Raw genomic sequence first — 24,168 nt, 5'->3', positions numbered from 1 at the left:
AGTAGATAATGTATACCGGTAATTACATTGTAACGGACACATTAAAATAAAGTGTAACCTATATTATTTATATTGGCCTTCCCTTCATGCACAATCGTTATTTGTATTTGGTTACATATATATATATATATATATATATATATTAATTCTTATTTTGGCACAAGTAAGCCATATTATCTTCATTACAAATGACTTTTTCATTCTTATTTTGGAACAGTTAAGCCATATTATCTTTAGTATAATATCTCCTACATCTTTTATCATGTTGATGTATACATTTATATATTTTTATACTTGAATATGATACTGGACTGTTAGCAATGATTTTCATTTATTTTCATGTATATTTGATAGTGTGTTTTGCATATTTTTGCTGTATAAGCTGGTCTGGATGTCTTGAATTTCCTTTGGGATTAATAAAGTATCAATCAATCAAATCAATCAATCAGTAAATTATGCATAATTACATAACATTGCAACTAACCCTATAGTAAGAAGTACATGTTGTTAATTCATTTTAATCGGTACTTAAATGTATAATTGCACTGCAAAGGGATAACTTTAAATAAAGAGCAAAGGCCCATTTGCCTATAACAATAAATATATAGTTTTAAAAATCATTAAAAGAATAGTTGAGTCAACACCACAACTATAATAACGGCCCAGAGAAAACACAGCTAATAGGAATCCATCCTGCTTTAAGAGCTCTAGCGTTTTAAGAGGCAGACTGCAAAACTGCAGCGCGAGCTTGGAATAAACAGAACAATATCATCCACTAGTGTGAACACTAATACAAGTATCGTTACGGTTTAGTTAATTTAGTTAACATTCTTGGTGCGAACTGGACTCATTTCATTCACAAACATAAACATGCAGAGCTAAGGTGGATATCAAGATCTTCTGTGAATAATGACTCAAAGTTTGTCACACAAAACTAACGCTTGAGCATGTGTTATGTGGATCTTTTTTATTATACTTTTATGGTGTTTTTTTGTCCTTTTGGATCTTGACAACCCCGTTCGACTGAATGGAGAAGATTTCCAGATATTCTCAAAATGCCCTTTTTTATTCCACAGAAGAAAGTAATACGGGTTTGGAGAGACACGGGGTGGGTGAAAACTGAATTTTTAATTTTGGGAGAACTACTCTTTTAAACAGAACGGGACATGTTGCAGGCCGGACTCAAACCTACTTCACCCGCATGAGCGCCACAGCTCAACATGCTAACTGTTGTGCTACAGAACATTACATTAACAAGTTCACCTCATTCAACTACAACGAGTTTAAGTGCCAACTGACAGCTTCTTGTAGTTGGGCATATCACCATTTGCAAAACTTGAAAACGGAATAAATGAATTTTCATGAATAGTGCTGGAATGAGGGGCGTGCTGGATCATATTACCTCTCATACAGTCCTCTATCCTGTGCACCAGCTGGTAGGACCTGCAGCGATCCAGCAGAGTTCGGATGGCTGGAAGTGGGTCAAGAATAATGGTCTCTGGGTGAGCGTCAATATAATCCTGCAAGACCAATGAAGGTGTGGAGGTGACATTGAGAAGGGAAGAAGCTAAAACAGCAGAGAACCACAAGTTACAACATTACGTACTGGCATCCAACATGCATGAATGTACACGCCACACATACAAAGACATGTACACATGAAGCCCAGTTGCACTGCTATTACGTCATGCTAACTGAATGCAAAGCTGCGAGGTTGTTTCTTTTACATAACCACTCGCTCTCCTTCTCTCTCTCTCTCTCTCTCTCTCTCTCTCTCTCTCTCTCTCTCTCTCTCTCACTGTCCCCATTCACTCAACCTCTCAAATCATGAGTAATTTTACTGAAATGCATTCTTTCGTCATGTGATTTCCCATTTCCATCACTCATTTACTGGGAAATTTAGTCACAGATCCCAGCATATTGATTTATAGATCAAATCGCCTCCGAAATACAAATGCATGAAGACTAATATTCTGCCAGCACTGATTAAGCGGGCAAAAAAAGGTTACACAACAGCACAAGACAGACACATCTACAGTTTTCCAGAGGGTTTAAACTGAACACTGTACTTCAGGTCTTTCTGTGTCTTGTGTAAATCTATGTAATATACATCTAAGCGCATGCTTAGTGAGAGCAGGGTCTTAGGGGAGAGCTTTGTTTAAGAACATTAAGAGGCTCAGCGCTCTTACGTTCTCGTTTAGAGGTGAGTACCTGAGGTGACATTTCGTGAGACCGCAAAACAAAAACAAACAAAGTTGTAGGATGAGAATCTGAATTGAAGTAGAAATGTCTGTGGTGCAATTTTATTACTGATGAAAACGAAAACTTAAAAAGCAGTAAAAAAATGTTATCCAAAACATAAATATTTATTCACAAATTTTTAAAAAAGATGCATATATTGTATTATATTATATTAGGGCTGTGCGATATTGAAGAAAAATGCGATATGCGATAACTCCTTAAATAATGCGATATTCGATATGCGATACGATAATGCTTAAAGTGTGTAAAATAAACTTAAATTATCTTTAAAATATATTTAAAATGATATAACCTACATGTGTTTCACATTCTTTTTATGACAAGAAAACATCCTTCTAACTTCTGAAAGTGAACATCAGCGTTTTACTGTAGCATAAGAAGTGTTATTTTAACAGTGTAAACAACAGAGTTTCAGGTTATCCTACATTAGGTTTATTTAATAAAAGATACTGAATCATAAAATATAAAAATAAAACATTGCTTAGTTTTCACTGTATGAATTAAATATATCCTGATAGTTATTAAAGCTAAAAAACTTTGTCTTTTGTTCATGACCCCATTTATTGCAAGCTGTTGCGATATGCATATTGCGATATATACATTTGCGATATTTCGATAAATTCGATATATTGCGCAGCCCTATATTATATATTACATTACATTGCATTACATTTCATAACATTGTGTCAATTTTGAATAGTGTGGGTGCGGGATGATGTCAGAACCTGGAAGACCAATTCACCGCAAGTTCCTTCGAGATTTTCCTGGTGTTTTATAACGGGGGTTTTCAATTTATGAGTAAAAAATAAGGTGTGGTAAACAAACATTACTTGACGATACTATGACATTTTGTTCTACAACGTAAACTGAACACACTCACACCCCAAACTGTTTTATCTAGTTGCTTATGTTTCCAAAAATAAACAACTGCTCTTCAATATGGGTGTGTGTATTTTACCGTGTAGAACAAAATGTGAAAGTACAGTCACGTTATGTTTACCACAGGCTTTATTTTATTCCGAAATGAAAAAAAAAAAAAAAAAAAAAAACATTATAAATCCCCATAGGAAAATCTTGAGGGAACCAGCAGCGAATTAAGTCTTCTGGGTTCTGACGTCAAACCTGCACCGTTTCAGAGGTCACGAACAAACCGATTTCATCAGTCCAGCGTTTTACTTACGCAACCTTTTTTTTTTAACCTTTTTTCTCTAGGAAAGAAATAATATATTAAATGTACACAACTAGATTATAATAAAAAATGAAAATAATAAAAAATATTATATTACCGGCATGTAATTTCGGTATATTATTGTACCGACAAATTCCAAATTTGAGATTGAGTATGATCGCAATTTCTTCTAAAACTAATCCTGAAACAAAAATTATTTGTTTTTTTTTACTAAAATGAAACAAAGAATGAAAATGAGATTAAAACTGTATGCCCAATTCAAATGAACCGAAAATGAAAACTAAAATAAAAACCCAAACAGGGAGAAAGAAAGATATTCAAACATTAATTTATATTAATATGGATAAACGAAGACAACAATATTTACTGTAAGGGTGTGTTCACACTTGTAGTTCGGATCGCTTGGTTCGTCTGGTTCAGATTAAAACAAAAAACATTTAGCATTTATATCTGCATTTTTAACACTGATCCTTAAGATACCGAACCTTAAGGCATAGGGAAATGTTCACAACCTGATTGGTCGGCTTCTACTACGTATATTTCAAGATGGAACTTCTATTGAACATACAAAACAATGGTGTGTTCTGGGATAAATGCACATACATACACATGCATTCATGTTTCATTCAACCGCACCAGAGTTGGTTTGAAAGCGGACTGAGATTCATCTGTTCAGCTCTCGTCTCGTCTCTGTCTGCTTGTTTGGTGCACCAGGGTTCGGATTGCAGCGTTCACACTTATTCAAATGAACCACACTAAAAGAGCAATCGCACCAGGGTTCGTTTTAATCCAACCAAACATGCCAAGAGTGAACACACCCTAAAAAGCAAAAAAAAATCCATAATGATCACTGTGCTGAGATTATTGCATTCATTTTCCTTTTACTTCTACCTGAATGTAATCTCTATGTCATTTAGGTGTATCAAAATCTCGCTGCTTAATCAGATTGAGATTCCTGCATCTTAATCAGAGCTGTAGATCTGCTCTATAAACACACGTCCAGACAAGCCCACACACACACTCCTCGCCTGTACACGCACACACTCCTCGCCTGTACACGCACACACTCCTCGCCTGCCCACTCGCACACACTCCACACACTCCTCGCCTGCCCACTCGCACACACTCCACACACTCCTCGCCTGCCCACTCGCACATACTCCTCGCCTGCCAACGCACACACTCATCGCCTGCCCACGCACACACTCCACACACTCCTCGCCTGCACACGCACAAACTCCTCGCCTGCACACGCACACACTCCTCGCCTGCCCACGCACACACTCCACACACTCCTCGCCTGCACACGCACAAACTCCTCGCCTGCCCACGCACACACTCCTCACCTGCCCCAAAAAACACACTCCTCGCCTGCCCACGCACACACTCCACACACTCCTCGCCTGCACACGCACAAACTCCTCGCCTGCCCACGCACACACTCCTCACCTGCCCCAAAAAACACACTCCTCGCCTGCCCACGCACACACTCCACACACTCCTCGCCTGCACACGCACAAACTCCTCGCCTGCCCACGCACACACTCCACACACTCCTCGCCTGCCCACACACTCCTCGCCCACACCCCACTCGCACACACACACTCCTCGCCTGCCCACGCACACACTCCACACACTCCTCGCCTGCCCACACACTCACACTCCTCGCCTGCCCACACGCACACACTCCTCGTGCACACACACTCCTCGTCTGTCCACGCGCACACACTCCTCGCCTGCCCACACGCACACACACACTCCTCGCCTGCCCACCCGCACACACACTCCTCGCCTGCCCACGCGCACACACACACTCCTCGCCTGCCCACGCACACACACTCCACACACTTCTCGCCTGCCCACGCGCACACACTCCACACACTCCTCGCCTGCCCACGCGCACACACTCCACACACTCCTCGCCTGCCCACGCGCACAGACTCCACACACTCCTCGCCTGCCCACGCGCACACACTCCTCGCCTGCCCACGCGCACACACTCCTCGCCTGCCCACGCGCACACACTCCTCGCCTGCCCACGCGCACACACTCCTCGCCTGCCCACGCGCACACACTCCTCGCCTGCCCACGCGCACACACTCCTCGCCTGCCCACGCGCACACACTCCTCGCCTGCCCACGCGCACACACTCCTCGCCTGCCCACGCGCACACACTCCTCGCCTGCCCACGCGCACACACTCCTCGCCTGCACACGCACACACACTCCTCGCCTGCACACGCACACACACTCCTCGCCTGCACACGCACACACACTCCTCGCCTGCACACGCACACACACTCCTCGCCTGCACACGCACACACACTCCTCGCCTGCACACGCACACACACTCCTCGCCTGCACACACTCCTCACCTGCACACGCTGGACCAGCAGCAGCGACTGGGTGTCATTCTGGTCCGCCTCCAGGATCAGGTCTGTTAGCTTGTGAATGATGACATCCAGGGGACCCTGCTCCTCTAATGGCTGACTCAGGTCAAGCTGAAGGAAAGGGAAAGGTGAAAGGTCATCATTTACACTCAGAGCAGTTCTGACAAAGACAAAAGCTAATGATGTTAAATACCACTGCAGTTTAGTACAGATTAACATTACATGTACTGAGCAAATTAATATATACTGACAGCCAGTGTGTTTTTCCAGGATAGCAATATTAACGCATGGCTGATATATGAATGTGATTTCACCAAGAACATGTGGATCCTGGAATAACATTCCAATCAACCAATCAGATTTGAGGGACAAGTTTACAATTTATGTCAAGTTTAGGCTTACAACCAGGGTTCCATGCTTCTACATCAATGTTATTCACCAGTCATTTCCCTCCGATTATAGGGATAACTCATGGGTAGAGTTAGGTTTAGGCGTTGGGATAGGGTTAGGACTGAATTTTCAGACAGGAATGTTGTTCCAAGATATATTGACACAGGATACTTGGCATAATCACAGTGACCGACATTTGAATGCGTTTGTATAATTTGAGTTAAAGAAAAACAGCATGTAAAAAAAAATGTATGATATATGAATAGTGAATTATTACATTGAACAATTCTTATTCAAAACTGGTTCCTCTTTTTCTTGTACTGGAATTTTAATTCCCTTTCTACACCTTCTACAAATCACAATCGCAAAAACGTCCACTTTACTTTGTTATAAATTAAACAAGGGGCATGTTTAAAATAAATTTGCACAATAAACCTTTTTTTTTTAAGTGCAATACACTATTTAAGGCTGAGAGCTGTGGGACACACAATCTATTTCCTTGTATGGCTGAATGTTTAAACCCATCTGACCGCCCAAAGTGGCTTTATATTTAGTTGTTTTTTTCCCTTCCAATGTTTCCAGCACGGATCGTCCCCCGAGTGGTCGGATGTGGATGTCAAGAGCGGCTCCAGACTACACAGAGCTCAAATCCCAAGGTGCTGATGTGCTGACAAACCTGTTCTAGCTCTGATAATCTCATGCTTACTGTACACGGACAGGCCGTTCCACCACAAGCCCATATGTGGACAGTGGAAACACCACTGAAAGCCTACTATTGTGTGTTTGTCAACCCCAAATCTCTCTGTCAAACAGTTTGTTGGCTAAACCACACACTAAAGGGGCCATAAAGTAACAGGAGACAGATTACTAATATACAATACTACATTGAAGACTTGGATAATACTTTATGAAAGAAAATCACCACAGTGATATAACCAGATCAGATTAGTTCTTACAAGTATTTCATCATAAATGTATCAGGAAAACTAATCTCGTGTGTTGCAATCTACAGTTTACTGTACAGAGAGCAGAGCTTTATTAGAGGTCGGTTATAATATATAAATATAATACAACATTTATATAATATAACAAAAGAGTTTTGTTCATAACACATCAAACACTACAGAACTTCTATAACCAAAAATATAGTAGAGCAAGTAAAAAATACATTATTAATAATAATCATAATCATAATCATCAGCCGTCTCAGGCCTCTACTTCAAACTTTTTGATGTCACAAATATCCCCCACACCTCCCACAAGGGACTTCTCCCTAAAATATAAAAGCATCTGTGTGTTTATAAACCAATTATACAGTGAAAAATACTAAAAATGTGATATATATATATATATATATATATATATATATATATATATTAGGGGTGTAACGGTACGCAAAAATCACGGTTCGGTACGTACCTCGGTTTTAAAGTCACGGTTCGGTTCATTTTCGGTACAGTAAGGGAAAGAAATGCAAAACATTAAACTGCTGGTTGTTTACTATAAACTTTTTTTAACAATTTGTTTACACTTTTTTAAACACTTTTTAATAAAATATAATTAATAAAAAATATATAAAATAAAAAAAGAATAAGAAATAAAATACTGCTGCAAAGTTCTCCACTAAATAAAATACTCTTAAACCAATATTGGCCGTGACGCTAGCTATGGTGATCGGGCCGAATTTTAGGCAGTAGATTTTAGACAGCAGTAACCGAACCCGACCCAAGCCCGACAGGCATAAAGATATTTATGTCCGAGCCCGACCCGAGAGTTAAAATCCCATTTTTTTTTCTCATACTAATGACACATGTACGTTTGTTTGTGTGGAAAGCCCGCTTTTATTAAGCAACTGAAAGGCATTTAGAAATGTCAACAGATGAGCACATCAGCGCGCATGGAGCAGCAAGCTCTCTTAACACAGGCGCGCATGCACGCGTTTCGTTGTCACAGCAACATAAATTTCCGCACACAGGAAGACAGATGTTATGGTAATATTTTACATGTATTTGGATCACAAAAACGATTAATCAGATTTAATCAGTGCAACGCGGAGACTTCCGACACTTAATATGTTCGTGTGGAAACTCGGAATTGGCGCATGTTCCGCACACAAAACTAGCCTAATTTACGTGAAAGATTGCATTCGGTGCACATGTGAACCGTACCGAAAGTCCTGTACCGAAACGGTCCGGTACGAATACATGTACCGTCACACCCCTAATATATATGTATATATATATATATACACACATACATACTGTTTGACGCTTAGCAGAGTCAAATCCCGCCTTGCTTTAGAAGGAAATACTTCTTAGCAAACTTTTAGCCATAATAGTGTCGACTTTTAGTTATATTGATGAGATATATGCACAATTCCTGAGTGCAAGAATTCAGAGTAGATGGTTAGTAGTGAGTTACTGGTTTCCAGTGAAGGATTCAGAGCCTTGTAGACAGTGGCTAAAAGCTGCAAAGAATCGTAGATATGGAGAGACGCCATGATGGAAAAACTGATAAACCTCAGTGTTTGTACTCAACATTTCAAACTGATGACCACAAACACAGTGTTTTAGGCCAAATGGAGAGATAACACTGAAAGAAACTGACGTTCTGTCAGATCTGCTCAAACCCCTGAAGCAAAACGCCGTCATGTACAGGTAAGAAAGCTGTTGCCATTGTCTACTCTTTGAACAGCTATGTTTAGACAACTACACTATGATACAATTTTCAGTGATAAACAATACCGTTCTGTTAATAACCCTCTTCCGATCCGACTGTCCGTGTTTGGGAATACAAAAATGCAGTCAAAACACGTCACACGGTGGACATTTCTCGGTCCAGGTAACACAGAGAACGAGTAAACATTGTTTATTAGCGTATAATACCGACACTAACAATACAAAGCGTGACAAAAACTGACAAGGTTACGCTTTAACTGCGTCTTCACCTTTGCCTTCAATTGTTTTAGTTTAGTCATCTAATTTTCCTCACAAAAAGCAAGTCATGTTATTCATGATGCGGAGAGCCACTTCCTTTTCTTCATGCGTGTCTGTATAGAGACACGACCAATCAGTTATGCATGACGCTTTAAGCCAACTGAGACACAAGTAACTGAACTCTGATGTCTGTCTGCCTGCTACTCAAGGCACTACATGACCTGTGACGTCGGTGTCTAGTGCTTAAAAATGCCTTTCCATGCAAGCATATAACCAATCTGACTGTAAAGAATCTATCTGTCATTACTAAAACATACTGAGAGCTCATGACAGAAATGAGCAGGCAGAGGTCAGACACTGACCCAGTCCTGCACCGGTGACTCACGTCCACAGAAGCTGGCGGAGGGAGACGTGCGCAACTCAAGGACTCAAAGATGAATTTAGCCGAGTCCAGAGAGGATCTGAAGCTGTCGTTCAGAGTTAAAATCATCAGGACAAGAGCTGATTAGAAGCAGCTGCAGCTTTTGAAAGCAAGGCAAATCTAGCGTTATTTGCTATTATTGCCGTAACATTAACCAGCATAAAAAACTATCGACAAGATTATAAAAAGGCTTTATTACTTACTAAAGTCTAAGATGTGTAAAGTGACAGTTGACACAAAAATAAAAATTCTGTCATTTATTTTATCCTCATATAATCTCAAACCGATTGCTTCCATTTATCAATAAAACACATGTATAAGACAAAAATGAAGATATTTTTTTATGTCCTTCCACTTACAGCGCATTACACCAAAATGTTTAGTTTAATCTAGAATGGTAGAGTGTGTCAAGTATAGGCTATGACCGAAATCGCCCCCTATACTCTTAAATAGGGCACTATTTGAGGGGACAGCCATTTGTTGTGGTGTCCGAGACCATAGAGGACATTATTGAGTGCACTTATTCAATCCCATAATGCACCGCAATAACGAGTGTACAACCCATAGACATAATAAATACATAAACGCCCTACAGCTTATGAATACCCCAGATTCAAAATTAGAATATTGTGAAAAGGTTTTCATAAGCTGTAAGACATAATCATCAAAATTAGAACATATAAAGGCTTGAAATATCTCACTTTGCATGTAATAATGAGTCTATAAAATATATTTGTTTCACCTTTTAAGTTGAATTACTGAAATAAATGCACGACTTTTGCACGATATTCGAATTTTTCGAGTTTCGCCTGTATCTGTAGATCTTTCAACAGAGGGACAAACTAAAATAAAAAAAATAAAAAAAATTAAGATGAACAAAATCGTATGGATTTGGACCTTTAGAATTTTGGGGTGAACTATCCCTTTAATGGAAAGCGGAGCAAATTATTACATTACGATAAAACTTTTTATTTTTTGAATAATGTGTGCACTGATGAATGTATATTATGAGCAAAGTAGCATCAATTTTGACTTTAAATAAACATTCATCCACATCTACATTAAACAATCCATTTGCAGAACCAAAAAAAAAACACACCCTTGAACAGAAGAAAGCAGCAGAGGCAGCTGCCGATGCCATCACTCTTTAATCTTCTCTCATTCATGAAATATTGAAACTCTTCCCAGCAAGTGCTCATGTTTGATAGATCCATTTTAGAAAATAAGCAGGGAATTAGAATAAAAGCACACTGAGAGGAGAGATAAGTACCCTGTATCTCTGGGTATAAAAAGGAGCACATCAAGATTACCAGAGGAAATGGCTGAAAACGATGATAGAGGGGCTCGACTCATATTATGCCCGAACAAATGCGTCAATCAAAGGGAAAAAAAACTGACCAAGAGGATTCTTCACAGACCAACGCACTTGAGAGGAACAGGAAATGTTCTTCATCCTAATGGAGCCTCACAGCCTCAAAGTAGGAGAATTAAACATGAATCATGTAGCATTTAGAGAGGAAACGAGCCTGATGAAGTCATTGTCTCGGTTAATGTGGTTGAATGTATTACAGTATTACTGCATTACATAGACTTAACAGGATTGGATGACAACTAGTCTGAAGATGAACAGAACAAGGAAGTGAGACGACCAACATTATTACACGAACAACAACAAAATTGCCCGCGGTGTGTTTTGTATACATATATTTATATACATACACACATCTTACTGCTCCTAAACTTTTAATTCTAGTGTATTACTGTGAAACAAGTTTTTTTTTTTTTCATACAATCAAAGACAATAGGGTCCACTGACAGAATTTCAATTTTTACGTGAACTATCCCTTTAAGAAAAGTGAATGGAAGGTCATCAAAAGTACATATCTTTAAGTGTGTGTGTGTGTGTGTGTGTGTGTGTGTGTGTGTGTGTGTGTGTGTGTGTGTGTGTGTGTGTGTGTGTGTGTGTGTGTGTGTGTGTGTGTGTGTGTGTGTGTGTGTGTGTGTGTGTGTGTGTGTGTGTGTGTGTGTGCGCGTGTGTGTGTGTGTGTGTGTGTGTGAGCAATTCCAAGGAGCAGGAACTGGGCTATTTATTCACCAGAGACTCCTGCCTTTGTTTTTCCCACACTTAAATAATAAGAAGTGAGGTCGGCCTGAAGGGACTGCTCAGTTTTTTAGATATTCGCATGGAGTGATCTGACCCCCGATTACAGTGAATGTCAAACACGCATGAAAAGTGACGACATCGCTAAGAGCAAGCAAGGCCAAAATGACAACACTTCAAACCGGACAACTAAATTTTTATAATGCTATGAGTGTAGAGTGGCTACTAAGTGGTTACTTACTGTACAAATCTATAATATTCCGGTTCCCACAACAGTTTATTGTGTTGTTTCCAGAAGATATTACTGAGAACTCTGTGGAGAAACTATCTACATAATATGTCAGTGAAAGTAATCTGGAAACACATCTCTCTCTCTCTCCCTTTCTGCACTCTAGGTTAAAGGCACAATATGTAAGATTTTTAGATTAAAACATCCAAAAACCATTAGAACAATGTTGTGTACTTACATTATCCCAAATGTTTCCAACAATATTTAAATACAGAAAAATCATCGATTTTAGCCCCTCTTCGTTGCACCGCCTGCCTGTCAATGATGTCATATCCACGTTACGCTCGATTTCCATTAAATAAACTGACCTGTGCGAGTAGTAATTCAGAACCTTATTCTTTTTTATTAGAATGAAATGAAATAATGTGAATTTAAGTGATCAAATTTAACCAACAAAGTTCAAGATCAGGGAAGGAACAGGCAAACGTTAAACTTAATTTTAATCGTAAAATAAACATAAGCAACAAAATGAAAGGAGCGGCAGCGCCCGACTGCGTCATATAAGCATAAGCATGTTATTTTGGACAAAATCAGTTCATTTCGGGAGTTCGAAACAACTTGCCAAAGCGAATTTTCTGCAAAAATTTGCTCAGACTGGTAAACACATTCAAACTGCCATTGGTCCATGGTGATTATGTAATGAGTGGGTGTGGCTCTGTGGCTCCGCCTTCTTTCTTCTGTTCAGTGCGTTGAGGTCAGATGCGAGTAAAAACATGAGCACGCTGGAGAGCTACTTTATAGTAAAAACTGAAGTTATTCTAATAAATGATAAAGTCATTCTAATTGACGTTATTTTCATGTTTAACACTCAAAAGCTACTTGCTTTAAAGCAATATATTGTATAAATTGCTATATAAATAAATCACCATGATCGATTCTTCATATTTGAGATATAAAGTTCATATTTGTTGTGGTCATTTGCTGAAACACGGTTGGTAGATGTTTTACTGGCAAGGATTTTGCTGTCTCATTGTGAAAGGAAAGCTTTCCAGGCCTTGGCTTTGTTGAATGTTCAAATGTTAACATTAGCATGCTTAGTCAAAACCAATGAGAACAATTTGAGCTTTACTATCAAAACAGTCTCTCTAATGAAAACAAGCTAACTATACTTTCCGTGTTCAAAAATACACTGAATAGAAAACGAGACAGAGATATTTTGTGTTTAGCAGCTCAATCTCCTAGGAATCAATTAGCCAGTGAGATCATCAACAGGTCCAGACCATTTCATTCACTTATTCAGTTCATCTGTCCACTGTAATACGCAAACAACTGCATACTCAACACATCTTTCTAATTCTACTGTAAACTAGTACTAAAATTTCTACTTATAAAGACCTACAATAAACGCAGATGTTCTTCAGGCTTGGTATATGCCAGAAGCCACAAGTTATTTTTAATGTGTTTAAAGGTGCAGTGCGCGATTTTATGAGAAATGCTGTTGAAAGTGGATCAGACCGAGCACCAAAACACACCAGTAGCCAATCAGATGTAAGGTGCCGGTGCTGCATAGCATGTTTATGAGTTTGGGGGCTAAGCTATCAGCTATCACAGTGTGTTTCACAGTGTGACTTTTGAGTATGGGCGTATTTGTTTAAAATATCAACAGCGTTTCTCAGAAATCGCTTACTGCACCTTTATTAGCTCATCTTCTTTTTCAGCGACCTTGGTTCTGGAAGTATTTCTTCCTATACAGATTTGTTAAAAGTTTTCATTAAAGCGTTATAAGCCAACCAAATACGTCATGCGTCGGGTCAGAGGTCACTCTTCTGCAGGAACTAGACTCGTGTACGGCTGTTACTGGAAGCCAGTGATTATGGTTTATAAAGTTATAAATATGGATATTTTTCATAAATAAATGCATCGCTTCCCTTCAGAAGGTCTTTATTACCCCCCAGGAGCCATATTGGATTACTTTTATGATGGATTGATGTGCTTTTTTGGGCTTCAAAATTTACGGTACCATTCACTCCCATTATAAAGCTTGGAAGAGCCAGGATATTTTTTAAAGCTACACTGTGTAATTTTTAAAGTTGATTCTTAGCAAAAAAACACTTTTTTTTTTTTTTTAAATTATATGAGCCCATTAATGTATAATTACTTCTACGTAGGGGTGGGCGATATGGCAAAAATATCATACCACGATTTTTTTCAGGAAAATCACGATTCACGATTTTATCACGATTCCTTTTCATGTTGGTTTTACTATTTTGCAAGTGACTGAGCATCACAGCCAAACTAATGTCCCTATTTTAAAAACACAGCCTTAGGTAACAAAATATAAAATAAAAAAGAATGGCAGACATTTAGGCCAAAGTGGCGAAGATAAAAAATATTTGTCATTGTTATTAAAAATTAAGAACAAAGATACACATACACAACTTAATATACAAATTAAATAAATCAACAGTGCTTTATTTTTTCAGCTACAGGTGTATTTAACAGCATTGAAGAAAGTAATTAAATGAACAAATATGAAAATAAAACACAACATCGACTTCACTGTATAAATTTTACATTGATTCTTATTAAAGCTACTATTAAAGTTCTCAGTCAAGAGTGAGTGAGATGCTCTTTGTATTTTGTTGTTTTATAAACAGGGATAGTTCTCCCAAAAATTTAAATTCTCTCAAGCCGCTTTAAACCCGAATAAGTCTCCCTCTTCTGTTGAAAATAAAAGTTATTTGGAGGAATGTGGGTAAACAAACAGTTGATGTACCCCAGTGACTTAATAATAGCCTAGTTTTTTTCCTACTATTGTAGTCAATGGGGACCAGCAACCGCCCGGTTAGCCACACTCGTCAAAATATCTTCTTTTGTGTTCAGCACAAGAAATAAATTAATACAGGTTTGGAACAACATTAGAGAGTGAGTAAATAATGACAGAATTTTTATTTTTGGGTAACTGTCCCTTTAAGGACAAGCGGCAGCATGTTTACTATTAGGGCTACTGTCACTTTAAGATCTGCGCGCAACGAGTCTACACGCATTTTGACAAGGCAGATTTTTTCTTCATTTTTTCTATTGTTCTTTCACTTTAGACATAACCAACTTTGTTTATGTAAACCTTGTGTGTATTTGACAGTATTAGCGCAATAAGATAACTTAGTTCAGTAACGGGTGCTGTTAGACAGGCTTTTAGTGCATGTGCGCGCGTCGGGTCTATTGCGCTCAGAAAAGCCTCCGTTAGAACAGCGCATCAGCAGCGAACGACATGTTTAACCGGCAAGGCTTTAAAGCACATGCAAATAATTAATTTTTATGAACTACAGTGTCCCGTTCCTCTGCATTTCATGTGGATATACGTCGCGCTGTACAGTATGTTGAGACGGAGGCGCCAGAAATGCAAACTGATAATATGGACGATCCTACGATATTTCTTCAAAAGCAGATCGTGGAGACATTTTAATCGTCCACGATCAAAAATCGTAATATCGCACACCCCTACTTCTACCAACTAATCAAGTATTCTCGTAAGCGTAGAATCTGTCATTTATAATACATACGGGTGAGCTGCTCGAATGGCGGAAGCCATGTTGGGCCTCCATCTTGAAAATAGATTAGCCAAAGAGGGACATACCTGGAAATTCAAGCTTCGCCTTTTGCGTTTTTACACTCAGTGGCACCGTGACGAATGCGAGGGGGAGATTACTCGCGACTGCCGGCAGATTTGAAATAATACGGCCACCGTAGGAGTTAAAACGCCATCGGAATGGGATTTCATTCTTTTTGGGACTTTAGCTTATTCACCGTATCCCCCAGAGTTAGATAAGTCCATACCCTTCTCATCTCCGTGCGTGCCGTAACTCTGTCTGACGCACCCACCGCTAGCCTAGCTTAGCACAAAGACTGGAGGTAAACGGCTCCAGCTAGCATACTGCTCCCAATAAGTGACACAATAACGCCAACATTTTCCTATTTACATGTTCTGATTTGTATAGTCACAGCGTGTACAAATAACAAGGTCACGTGAAACACAGCCATCTTCTAACCGTATACATACTGGGAACTATATTCTCAGAAGGCGAAGCACTGCTACTTCTGCGGAGTGATTAGCGCAACACTGAGCGAACTCTCCACTCCTCACCACGGGGCTTCTCAGGCGCTGTGAGCAAATCACTCTGCAGAAGTACTACACTACCCATAATCCTGTAGCAAGATTCACCAATCAGAGAAGTTGGATTATGGATACAAGTCATTTTGCAGACTAGTGGAAACTAGCTTGATAATTTTATTCTAATGTTAACATATGCATGGGTCTATGGGTCTGCCTTATATGCAACTGTTTTTATCTGTTGCTCGTCAACAAAGAAGTCTCATGGCAACCAAATTTCATTAGATAAACATTAATAAACAAGCTAGTATTTGTATTATACAATCACCAAGAGGATGATTTATTGGGTTTATTTTATATCAGTTTTATTATTGTGTAACATAATCATCGATGGATTTTATTTGCTTAAAACTTACGATTTATCATTAACTGAGTTTCCAACTTCAAACAAAGTTGTAATGAGCTGAATTAAACACAGCATAGCACATCTTTACTGAACAATTTTCTGAAATGCCTATGGAGAAAATGAACAGGAAAAATAGTGGTGGACTTTAAAAGACACCGAGGTGGTCACTGTTTGAAATTTCACATATTAAATAAATATCTGAAAATTTTGTTAAGAGGAGATCCACTTACCTGTACAACATCTATCCCTCTTTTTCTGAAAGAAAAAACAAACAAAAATAAGTTATTTTAAAAATTATTTTTAGATCATGCCACAAAAAAAGATTACAGTAATAACTAAATGTTTATTAATTCAAGATACAGTCATAATGATTACATTCTGACATGAAAATGAAACCTGGATTTAAAAAATATCTGTTGCCTAGAAACAGAGTTGAGAGAGAAACCCTGACTGGCTGTAAGAAGGGAATCAACACTACGGAAGTCAGAGCCGTCAACCTGTCTGTGCTGTCAGAAAATGTCTACATTTAAACAGCGCACAACAAGGAACGACTGACACAAAGCAAGCGCGAGTCAAATGTTCAAATTTACCCCAGTGTTTCTGTAAAACAACAGGACAAGCTGACACACAAGAATCAGTTTGCCCGGTTTTCGAGCGATCATATTTTGCACTAAAGTTTGTAAAGTTGAATATGTGCTGCATTTTACTTATGCTTTGTAGTGAGATCCTGAAATTGGATCCTGATGATTTTAAGGGGTCATTAAAGTCGACATGAACTTGAAGTTGCAATAGCCTTTTCTTCACTATTGTGACTGATTCTGATTCTCACACAAGAAGAAAAAAAAAAAAGAAAAAAAAAAAAGAAAAAATGTAGGGCGGGACTTGATTTTGTCCATTGAGAAAAATGATAGGATCATTGGTTTGCTATTGGTTGATCTCATGTGAGTGACTGGTTGCCCCGCCCTCACGCCAGTAAACACATCATCAGAGAAGAGACAAAAGATTATGAGGGCACATGAAATTTAACAGAAAAAAAAAATGTGCACATACAAATAATTTATAATAAATACTAAAATTTTCCATAAAAATATAAAACGTCAGTTTTGATTTCATGGTGACTGAGAAGCCAGGCAACCATTTTCTCTTCTTGTGTCAGATTATTCCACACCAATGTCAAAAATAATCATGAAGGGTATGAGCCAGAGCTACCCTTCCTTATAATACATACTTTAATATGTATTATTAAAACATCATGAGGGGGTTTGTAGGAGTTATTTCACGGTTCAGTGAGACTGTGTGGGTTAATTCATTATGGGAAGAAGATTATTTAGATTAATAATAATAATAAAAACATTTATCCAAAAATAACAACTGTTGAGTGAACAGATACATGCCTCAACTCCTCCTGAATGTGGAGTATGTGGAGTATATATATAAATCTAAACGTGTGCCAGAAGGCAGGAAATAATGACACCTGTTGTGAAAGGAAAGCAATTAAAAGTAACTTTTTTTGACTGTACAAATCAGAGGTCCTTGACCAATGTAGACCACCACTCCGATGTCAACAGTCCCTCAGAAACCAACCAGAACTGCGCTTCTCAAAAGCATTGTGAGGCTAAGCTGATCGTAGAGACCATTGGTGCCAATGGTTCCCATTTGTCAACGGTCATTTTGTGTTCGGTTCTGAGAGAAAACTTCCCGAATAAAATTAAGGTTCCATTGCATTCTATCATATTTTTACTGTGCTGTACATCTCCCATTTTACATGTACAGTACATCGCCGCTAACGTCTGCCGGAACGCCAAAGACTAAATTACAAGTGTGAAATGTTCCTTTACCCGGGGTTAAAAGCGGTGTCTTAACCCAGGCTTTAGGGCTGTGAAACGATTAATCACTTCCAAAATAACCGAATATAATATATCATATAAATTATAATTATAAATATAAATAATTATACATTTAAAAAATCTTAAATATATACATGCACGCGTGTGTATTTATTTATTTATTTATATAGAAAATATATAATATTTACTATAGAAAATATATTTTAATATTAAAAATGTATATATTAAAATATAGAAATATATTTTTCTTAAATATATACATGCGTGCGTATGAATTATATATATAAATACACACACATCCATGTATATATTTAAGAAATGTTTTTTTTATTTATAATTTATATGATGTATAATTTATATGATATATATATATATATATATATATATATATATAATATAAATAAATAAAATTCTTAAATATATACATGCATGCGTGTATATTTATATGATACATTTATATATACAGTGCTATGCATAAGTTTGGACACCCATGCTAAAGTTGCCTAAAAAGAGGAATAAAAAATCATCTTTTGGAAATGTATCTTAATGCCTTAATTTAAAAAATGAGGAAAACTCCAACCTTTAACGACACCAATTTTCTTTGTGAATGAATAATGTATCGTAAAAAAATAAATGTTCTTCCTTAAAATACAAGGTGCATAAGTTTGGACACCCCTATGTTAAATTCCCATAGAGGCAGGCAGATTTTTATTTTTAAAGGCCAGTTACTTCATGGATCCAGGATACTCTGCATCCTGATAAAGTTCCCTTGGCCTTTGGGATTAAAATATCCCCACATCATCACATACCGTTCACCATACCTAGATATTGGCATGGGGTACTTTCTATAAGATCATATCTCAATGCAAATCAAACCAGCTATTAGGCTAACTGAAATAAAACCATGCCAATCTCTAGGTATGGTGAAGGGTGTGTGATGATGTGGGGCTATTTTAATTCCAAAGGCCAGGGGAACTTTATCAGGATGCAGAGTATCCTGGATCCATGAAGTAACTGGCCTTTAAAAATAAAAATCTGCCTGCCTCTATGGGAATTTAACATAGGGGTGTCCAAACTTATGCACCCTGTATTTTAAGGAAGAACATTTATTTTTTTACGATACATTATTCATTCACAAAGAAAATTGGTGTCCTTACAGGTTGGAGTTTTCCTCATTTTTTAAATTAAGGCATTAAGATAAATTTCCAAAAGATGATTTTTTATTCCTCTTTTTAGGCAACTTTAGCATGGGTGTCTAAACTTATGCATAGCACTGTATATATATATATATAATAAAAAAATAAAAAATTTTCTTAAATGTATACATGCATGCATGTATATTTATATATGCAAAATAATTATACACAGTACACACATATATTATGTGAACACAAACTTTTGTTTTGGATACGATTAATCATTTCACAGCCCTAGATCAGTTCAATCTTGCCACCCACATAAAGGTATTTTAAGAGAATATAGAATTAGATCAAAATCAGGCAATTATGTAAGAATTATGACAGCTACCCACTTCTGCTTTGATCGAGGCAGGATATTCTACCAATCTTTAAAAAAGAAATACTGGTCTGAAGTCATCCAGAAGACACAGAAGTATTGTGTGAAGCGAGAGCTGGGTCACAGTGACAGATCAGGGCCGCTGGATTCAGAGATACGGACAGAGCTAAAGTGAGGCTCAGATTTCATTGGTTTCATTCAATTATCTTAAGTGAAGAAGAATATTGTATAGAGAAAAAACAAAACATGGTGAGCAAAAGCACTTTTATTATGACTGAGATACGAAAGAGGATAAAGGGAGCAGTCCAATAACAATGTGCTCAGTTTCAGACAAAAAAACATCCAGGTTAAACTAATAAAGTCATGTATACCAGAAGATGACTATCTCCAAGAAAAGTTCTCGTTAAACTTGGACCGTTTCATTTTGATATTCTGGATAAATTGAGAATCACATTTTTTTTTTTTTTTTTATAAAGATCAAGTTAATAAGTTGATAAAATAATCATCTCCCATGACTCTGAATGGACAAACTATACAAAATAACATGTAATTTACTAGAGGTCCTGACAAATTTGTAATTGCTGCAGTCTATTTAAAAAAAATAATTATTAAATTGAATTGATTGATTGATTTATCGGGTTGATTAATTATCCATATTTACATTTTACTATTTTTATTATTATGTATTTTTAAAGTGAATCTTAAATAACTAATATGATAACACTGTAATATTTAGCAAAACTCAATATGAATATCAATTTAGTAAGTTAGTAAGGTAGCTGTTAAGTTTAGATATTGACAATTGAGTAGGATTAAGGGATATAGAATATGGTCATGCAAAATAGGGCATTAATATGCGTTTTAATAAACAGCCAATATCCTAATTAATATGCATGCTAATAAGCAACTAGTTAATAGTGTGAATTGGACCTTAAACTAGTGTTAAAAAAAACTTTTTTTTTTTCAATTATCAGTCAAAACAAACATGTTTTTATCAGATTGACAGAATTTCAAAACCAGTATCCATATACTGGTACATACAATTAATAAAAATGTGGACTTTGTGCATTTTTTTTTTAAATGTGAGAGAGAGAAAAATCTGATGAGCACAAAGTCCAAACACAGCCTTGTGTGCAATTCAAAGATAACGTTTATGCTTCACTGAGCTGCACATTCATTTCACAACCCTGTAACCGTTACACACGTGTGGTTAGTTACACACACACACAACTGTACCAACCGTGATGCCTCAGCCAACTTCCTTAAAAATATGATTACAATAATCCACCTGAACTTCCTGTCATATTTAGTCAAACCAACCTTCAGCAGTTTTAGAGCGCCAGCACTGAAAGGTTATTGATGTCAATAGTACATCAAACACATCCGTCAATCCTTTATCAGGCTTGTTAAATATCAAACCAAATCTATTTGACAAGATTAATAAAACATTCTGTGAAAGGGGGTTGGATATCGTGACCTCATTTCTTAGAGAGCACAATCATGACCTTTCTAGCCCTGTGTTTATCTCTGCAGCTGCGAGCGAGGACTGCTTATGACCTCTACAGGGAATATCACAACCATTTGCCGTCTGGGACAGGACACACACACGCACATGTTGGCGGGCAAAATCATTGTGGTTACCAAAAACACAAACCGCTTTGGTCTCACTCGTCTCTTGTTGCTATGCTTCCCATGTTGCCCTGGTTACAAACAAACTGGAACATTTGCTTGTTTAGTGTGTAGCCCTAACCCTAAGGCAGAAAGAGCGGGTTAGTGCCACAGACATTCATAATACTACAAATCTATTTTATCCATGGAGCTATTACTTGTCCCCATGATCAAATGACCTTTCATCTGCTGCCAGACAAAAATGGATGAAAAAAAAAAAAACATCCAAATATATCTAGGGACTGGAACAGCGCATCGATTACGGAAATACGCAGATCTGCGTTGAATGCGCCAATGCATGGCACGATTTATGTTCATCTCTAATCTACTCATGTTTCACATAATAAAAAAAACTCAAGAGATGCCGATGGCTAGTATGGTAGCGCCGCTTAAAGAGATAGTTCACCCAAAAATTTAAATTAACCCAGTTATAGTAAAAAATGTACTGTCTCTTCCAAGCTTCATAATGGCAGTGAATGGCTGTATGTCTTCTGAAGTCCATCAAAGCGCATCTATTCATTATTAAAGTGCTCCACGCGTCTCCGGGGGTTAATAAAGGCCTTCTGAGGAGAAGTGATGCATTCGTGTAAGAAAAATATCCATATTTAAAACTTTATCGACTAAAATAACTATCTTCCGGCACGCGGCCGTACGCATCGATTTACAGCAACAGAGTAACCCTTGAACTTGGCGCACAACGTAATGATGAACGTGGTTGCCCAGCCCTGTTTGTTTAAAGGTCCTGTTCTTCGTGATCCCATTTTTTTTTTACTTTAGCTAGTGTGTAATGTTGCTGTTAGAGCATAAATAATACCTGTAAAATTATAAAGCTCAAAGTTCAATGCCAAGCGAGATATTTTATTTAACAGAAGTCCCCTTTCAAAGCCTACAGCGAACAGCCGGTTTGGACTACATCCTCTACTTCCTGCTTTAATGACGTCACTAGAACAGTTTTTTGACTAACCTCCGCACACAGGAATACACAAAAAAAGGGGGCGTGGTCTTGTTGCGCTCCTACAGAGAAGAGGAAGAGTTGCGTTTGTAGCATAGGTTTGTAGTGTGTTTGTCTCCATGTTGTCGAGACGCTGTTATTTTCATCCCGGAGTCAAATCACCTTTGTTCGGCCATGTTAACAATAACACTGAGCGCATGCATCTCCACGTTATGGTGAGAGGCGGGACCTTTCCGGGCAACGTGCGCTAAACTGCGGTCCAATCACAACACAGGAACCGCTGGCACAATCAGAACTCGTTACGTATTTCTGAAGGAGGGACTTCATAGAACAAGGAAGTCATCAGCCCGTTTTCAGGACAGTGAAAACAGCGGTATACAGATAAGTAAATTTTGTGAAAAATACTGTTTTTTTACAAGCGAAACATGAACATGTTATATTGCACACTGTAAACACAATCAAAGCTTCAAAAACAAAGGAAAAACGGGACCTTTAAACCGAGTCAATTGCCATCATTACGTTGTGCGTAAAGTGAACTTTAAAAGATGTACAGACTTTCACTGCCATTATCAAGCTTGGAAGAGCCAGGACATTTTTTTATATAACTCGGATTGTATTCGTCTGACAGAAGAATGTCATATACACCTAGGCTGGCTTCAGGGTGAGTAAATCAATTTTCATTTTTGGGTGAACTATCCCTTTAAAGGAGAACTTGCCAACTTTTTTAACTTAATAAAACTGTCTAGAAATCATTTGGATGGTTAAACAACCTGTTCTGGTGATAATGGTGGCCATTGTGTTCACGCGCTCAACATACATGTCTCTGATTGGCCATTGTGTTCACACGCTCAACATACATGTCTGTGATTGGCCATTGTGTTCACACGCTCAACATACATGTCTGTGATTGGCCATTGTGTTCACACGCTCAACATACATGTCTCTGATTGGCCATTGTGTTCACGCGCTCAACATACATGTCTCTGATTGGCCATTGTGTTCACACGCTCAACATACATGTCTGTGATTGGCCATTGTGTTCACACGCTCAACATACATGTCTCTGATTGGCCATTGTGTTCACGTGCTCAACATACATGTCTCTGATTGGCCATTGTGTTCACGCGCTGAACATATATGTCTGTGATTGGCCATTGTGTTCACACCCTCAACATACATGTCTCTGATTGGCCATTGTGTTCACACGCTCAACATATAGGTCTGTGATTGGCCATTGCGTTCACGTGCTCAACATATATGTCTCTGATTGGCCATTGTGTTCACACGCTCAACATACATGTCTCTGATTGGCCATTGTCTTCACGCGCTCAACATATATGTCTGTGATTGGCCATTGTGTTCACACGCTCAACATACATGTCTCTGATTGGCCATTGTGTTCACACGCTCAACATACATGTCTCTGATTGGCCATTGTGTTCACGTGCTCAACATACATGTCTGTGATTGGCCATTGTGTTCACACGCTCAACATACATGTCTGTGATTGGCCATTGTGTTCACACGCTCAACATACATGTCTCTGATTGGCCATTGTGTTCACGCGCTCAACATACATGTCTCTGATTGGCCATTGTGTTCACGTGCTCAACATACATGTCTGTGATTGGCCATTGTGTTCACACGCTCAACATACATGTCTGTGATTGGCCATTGTGTTCACACGCTCAACATACATGTCTCTGATTGGCCATTGTGTTCACGCGCTCAACATACATGTCTCTGATTGGC

At 38.2% G+C, this 24,168-nt stretch overlaps 1 protein-coding gene across 2 annotated transcripts in view; it reads right to left on the bottom strand.

The window, feature by feature from the left end:
- Nucleotides 1-24,168, bottom strand: part of itpk1b (inositol-tetrakisphosphate 1-kinase b) — a 53,589-nt gene that overhangs the window by 22,314 nt on the left and 7,107 nt on the right. For both annotated transcript variants that reach the window (XR_013800064.1, XM_079633384.1), the window contains exons 3-5: nucleotides 16,665-16,689; nucleotides 5,826-5,951; nucleotides 1,403-1,520 (exon numbers count right to left, since the gene is read on the bottom strand). Coding sequence is in view for 1 of the 2 variants with exons in the window: in XM_079633384.1 (XP_079489510.1) it covers nucleotides 1,403-1,520; nucleotides 5,826-5,951; nucleotides 16,665-16,689 (269 nt within the window). In the remaining variant the exon portion in view is untranslated. The remainder of the gene's footprint in view (nucleotides 1-1,402; nucleotides 1,521-5,825; nucleotides 5,952-16,664; nucleotides 16,690-24,168) is intronic.

Source organism: Phoxinus phoxinus (genome assembly GCF_949152265.1).
Source record: "Phoxinus phoxinus genome assembly, chromosome: 13".
Taxonomy (NCBI): Eukaryota; Metazoa; Chordata; class Actinopteri; order Cypriniformes; family Leuciscidae; genus Phoxinus; species Phoxinus phoxinus.
Note: the sequence above shows the minus strand (reverse complement) of the source record. Positions and strands in the feature narration are given on the sequence as shown.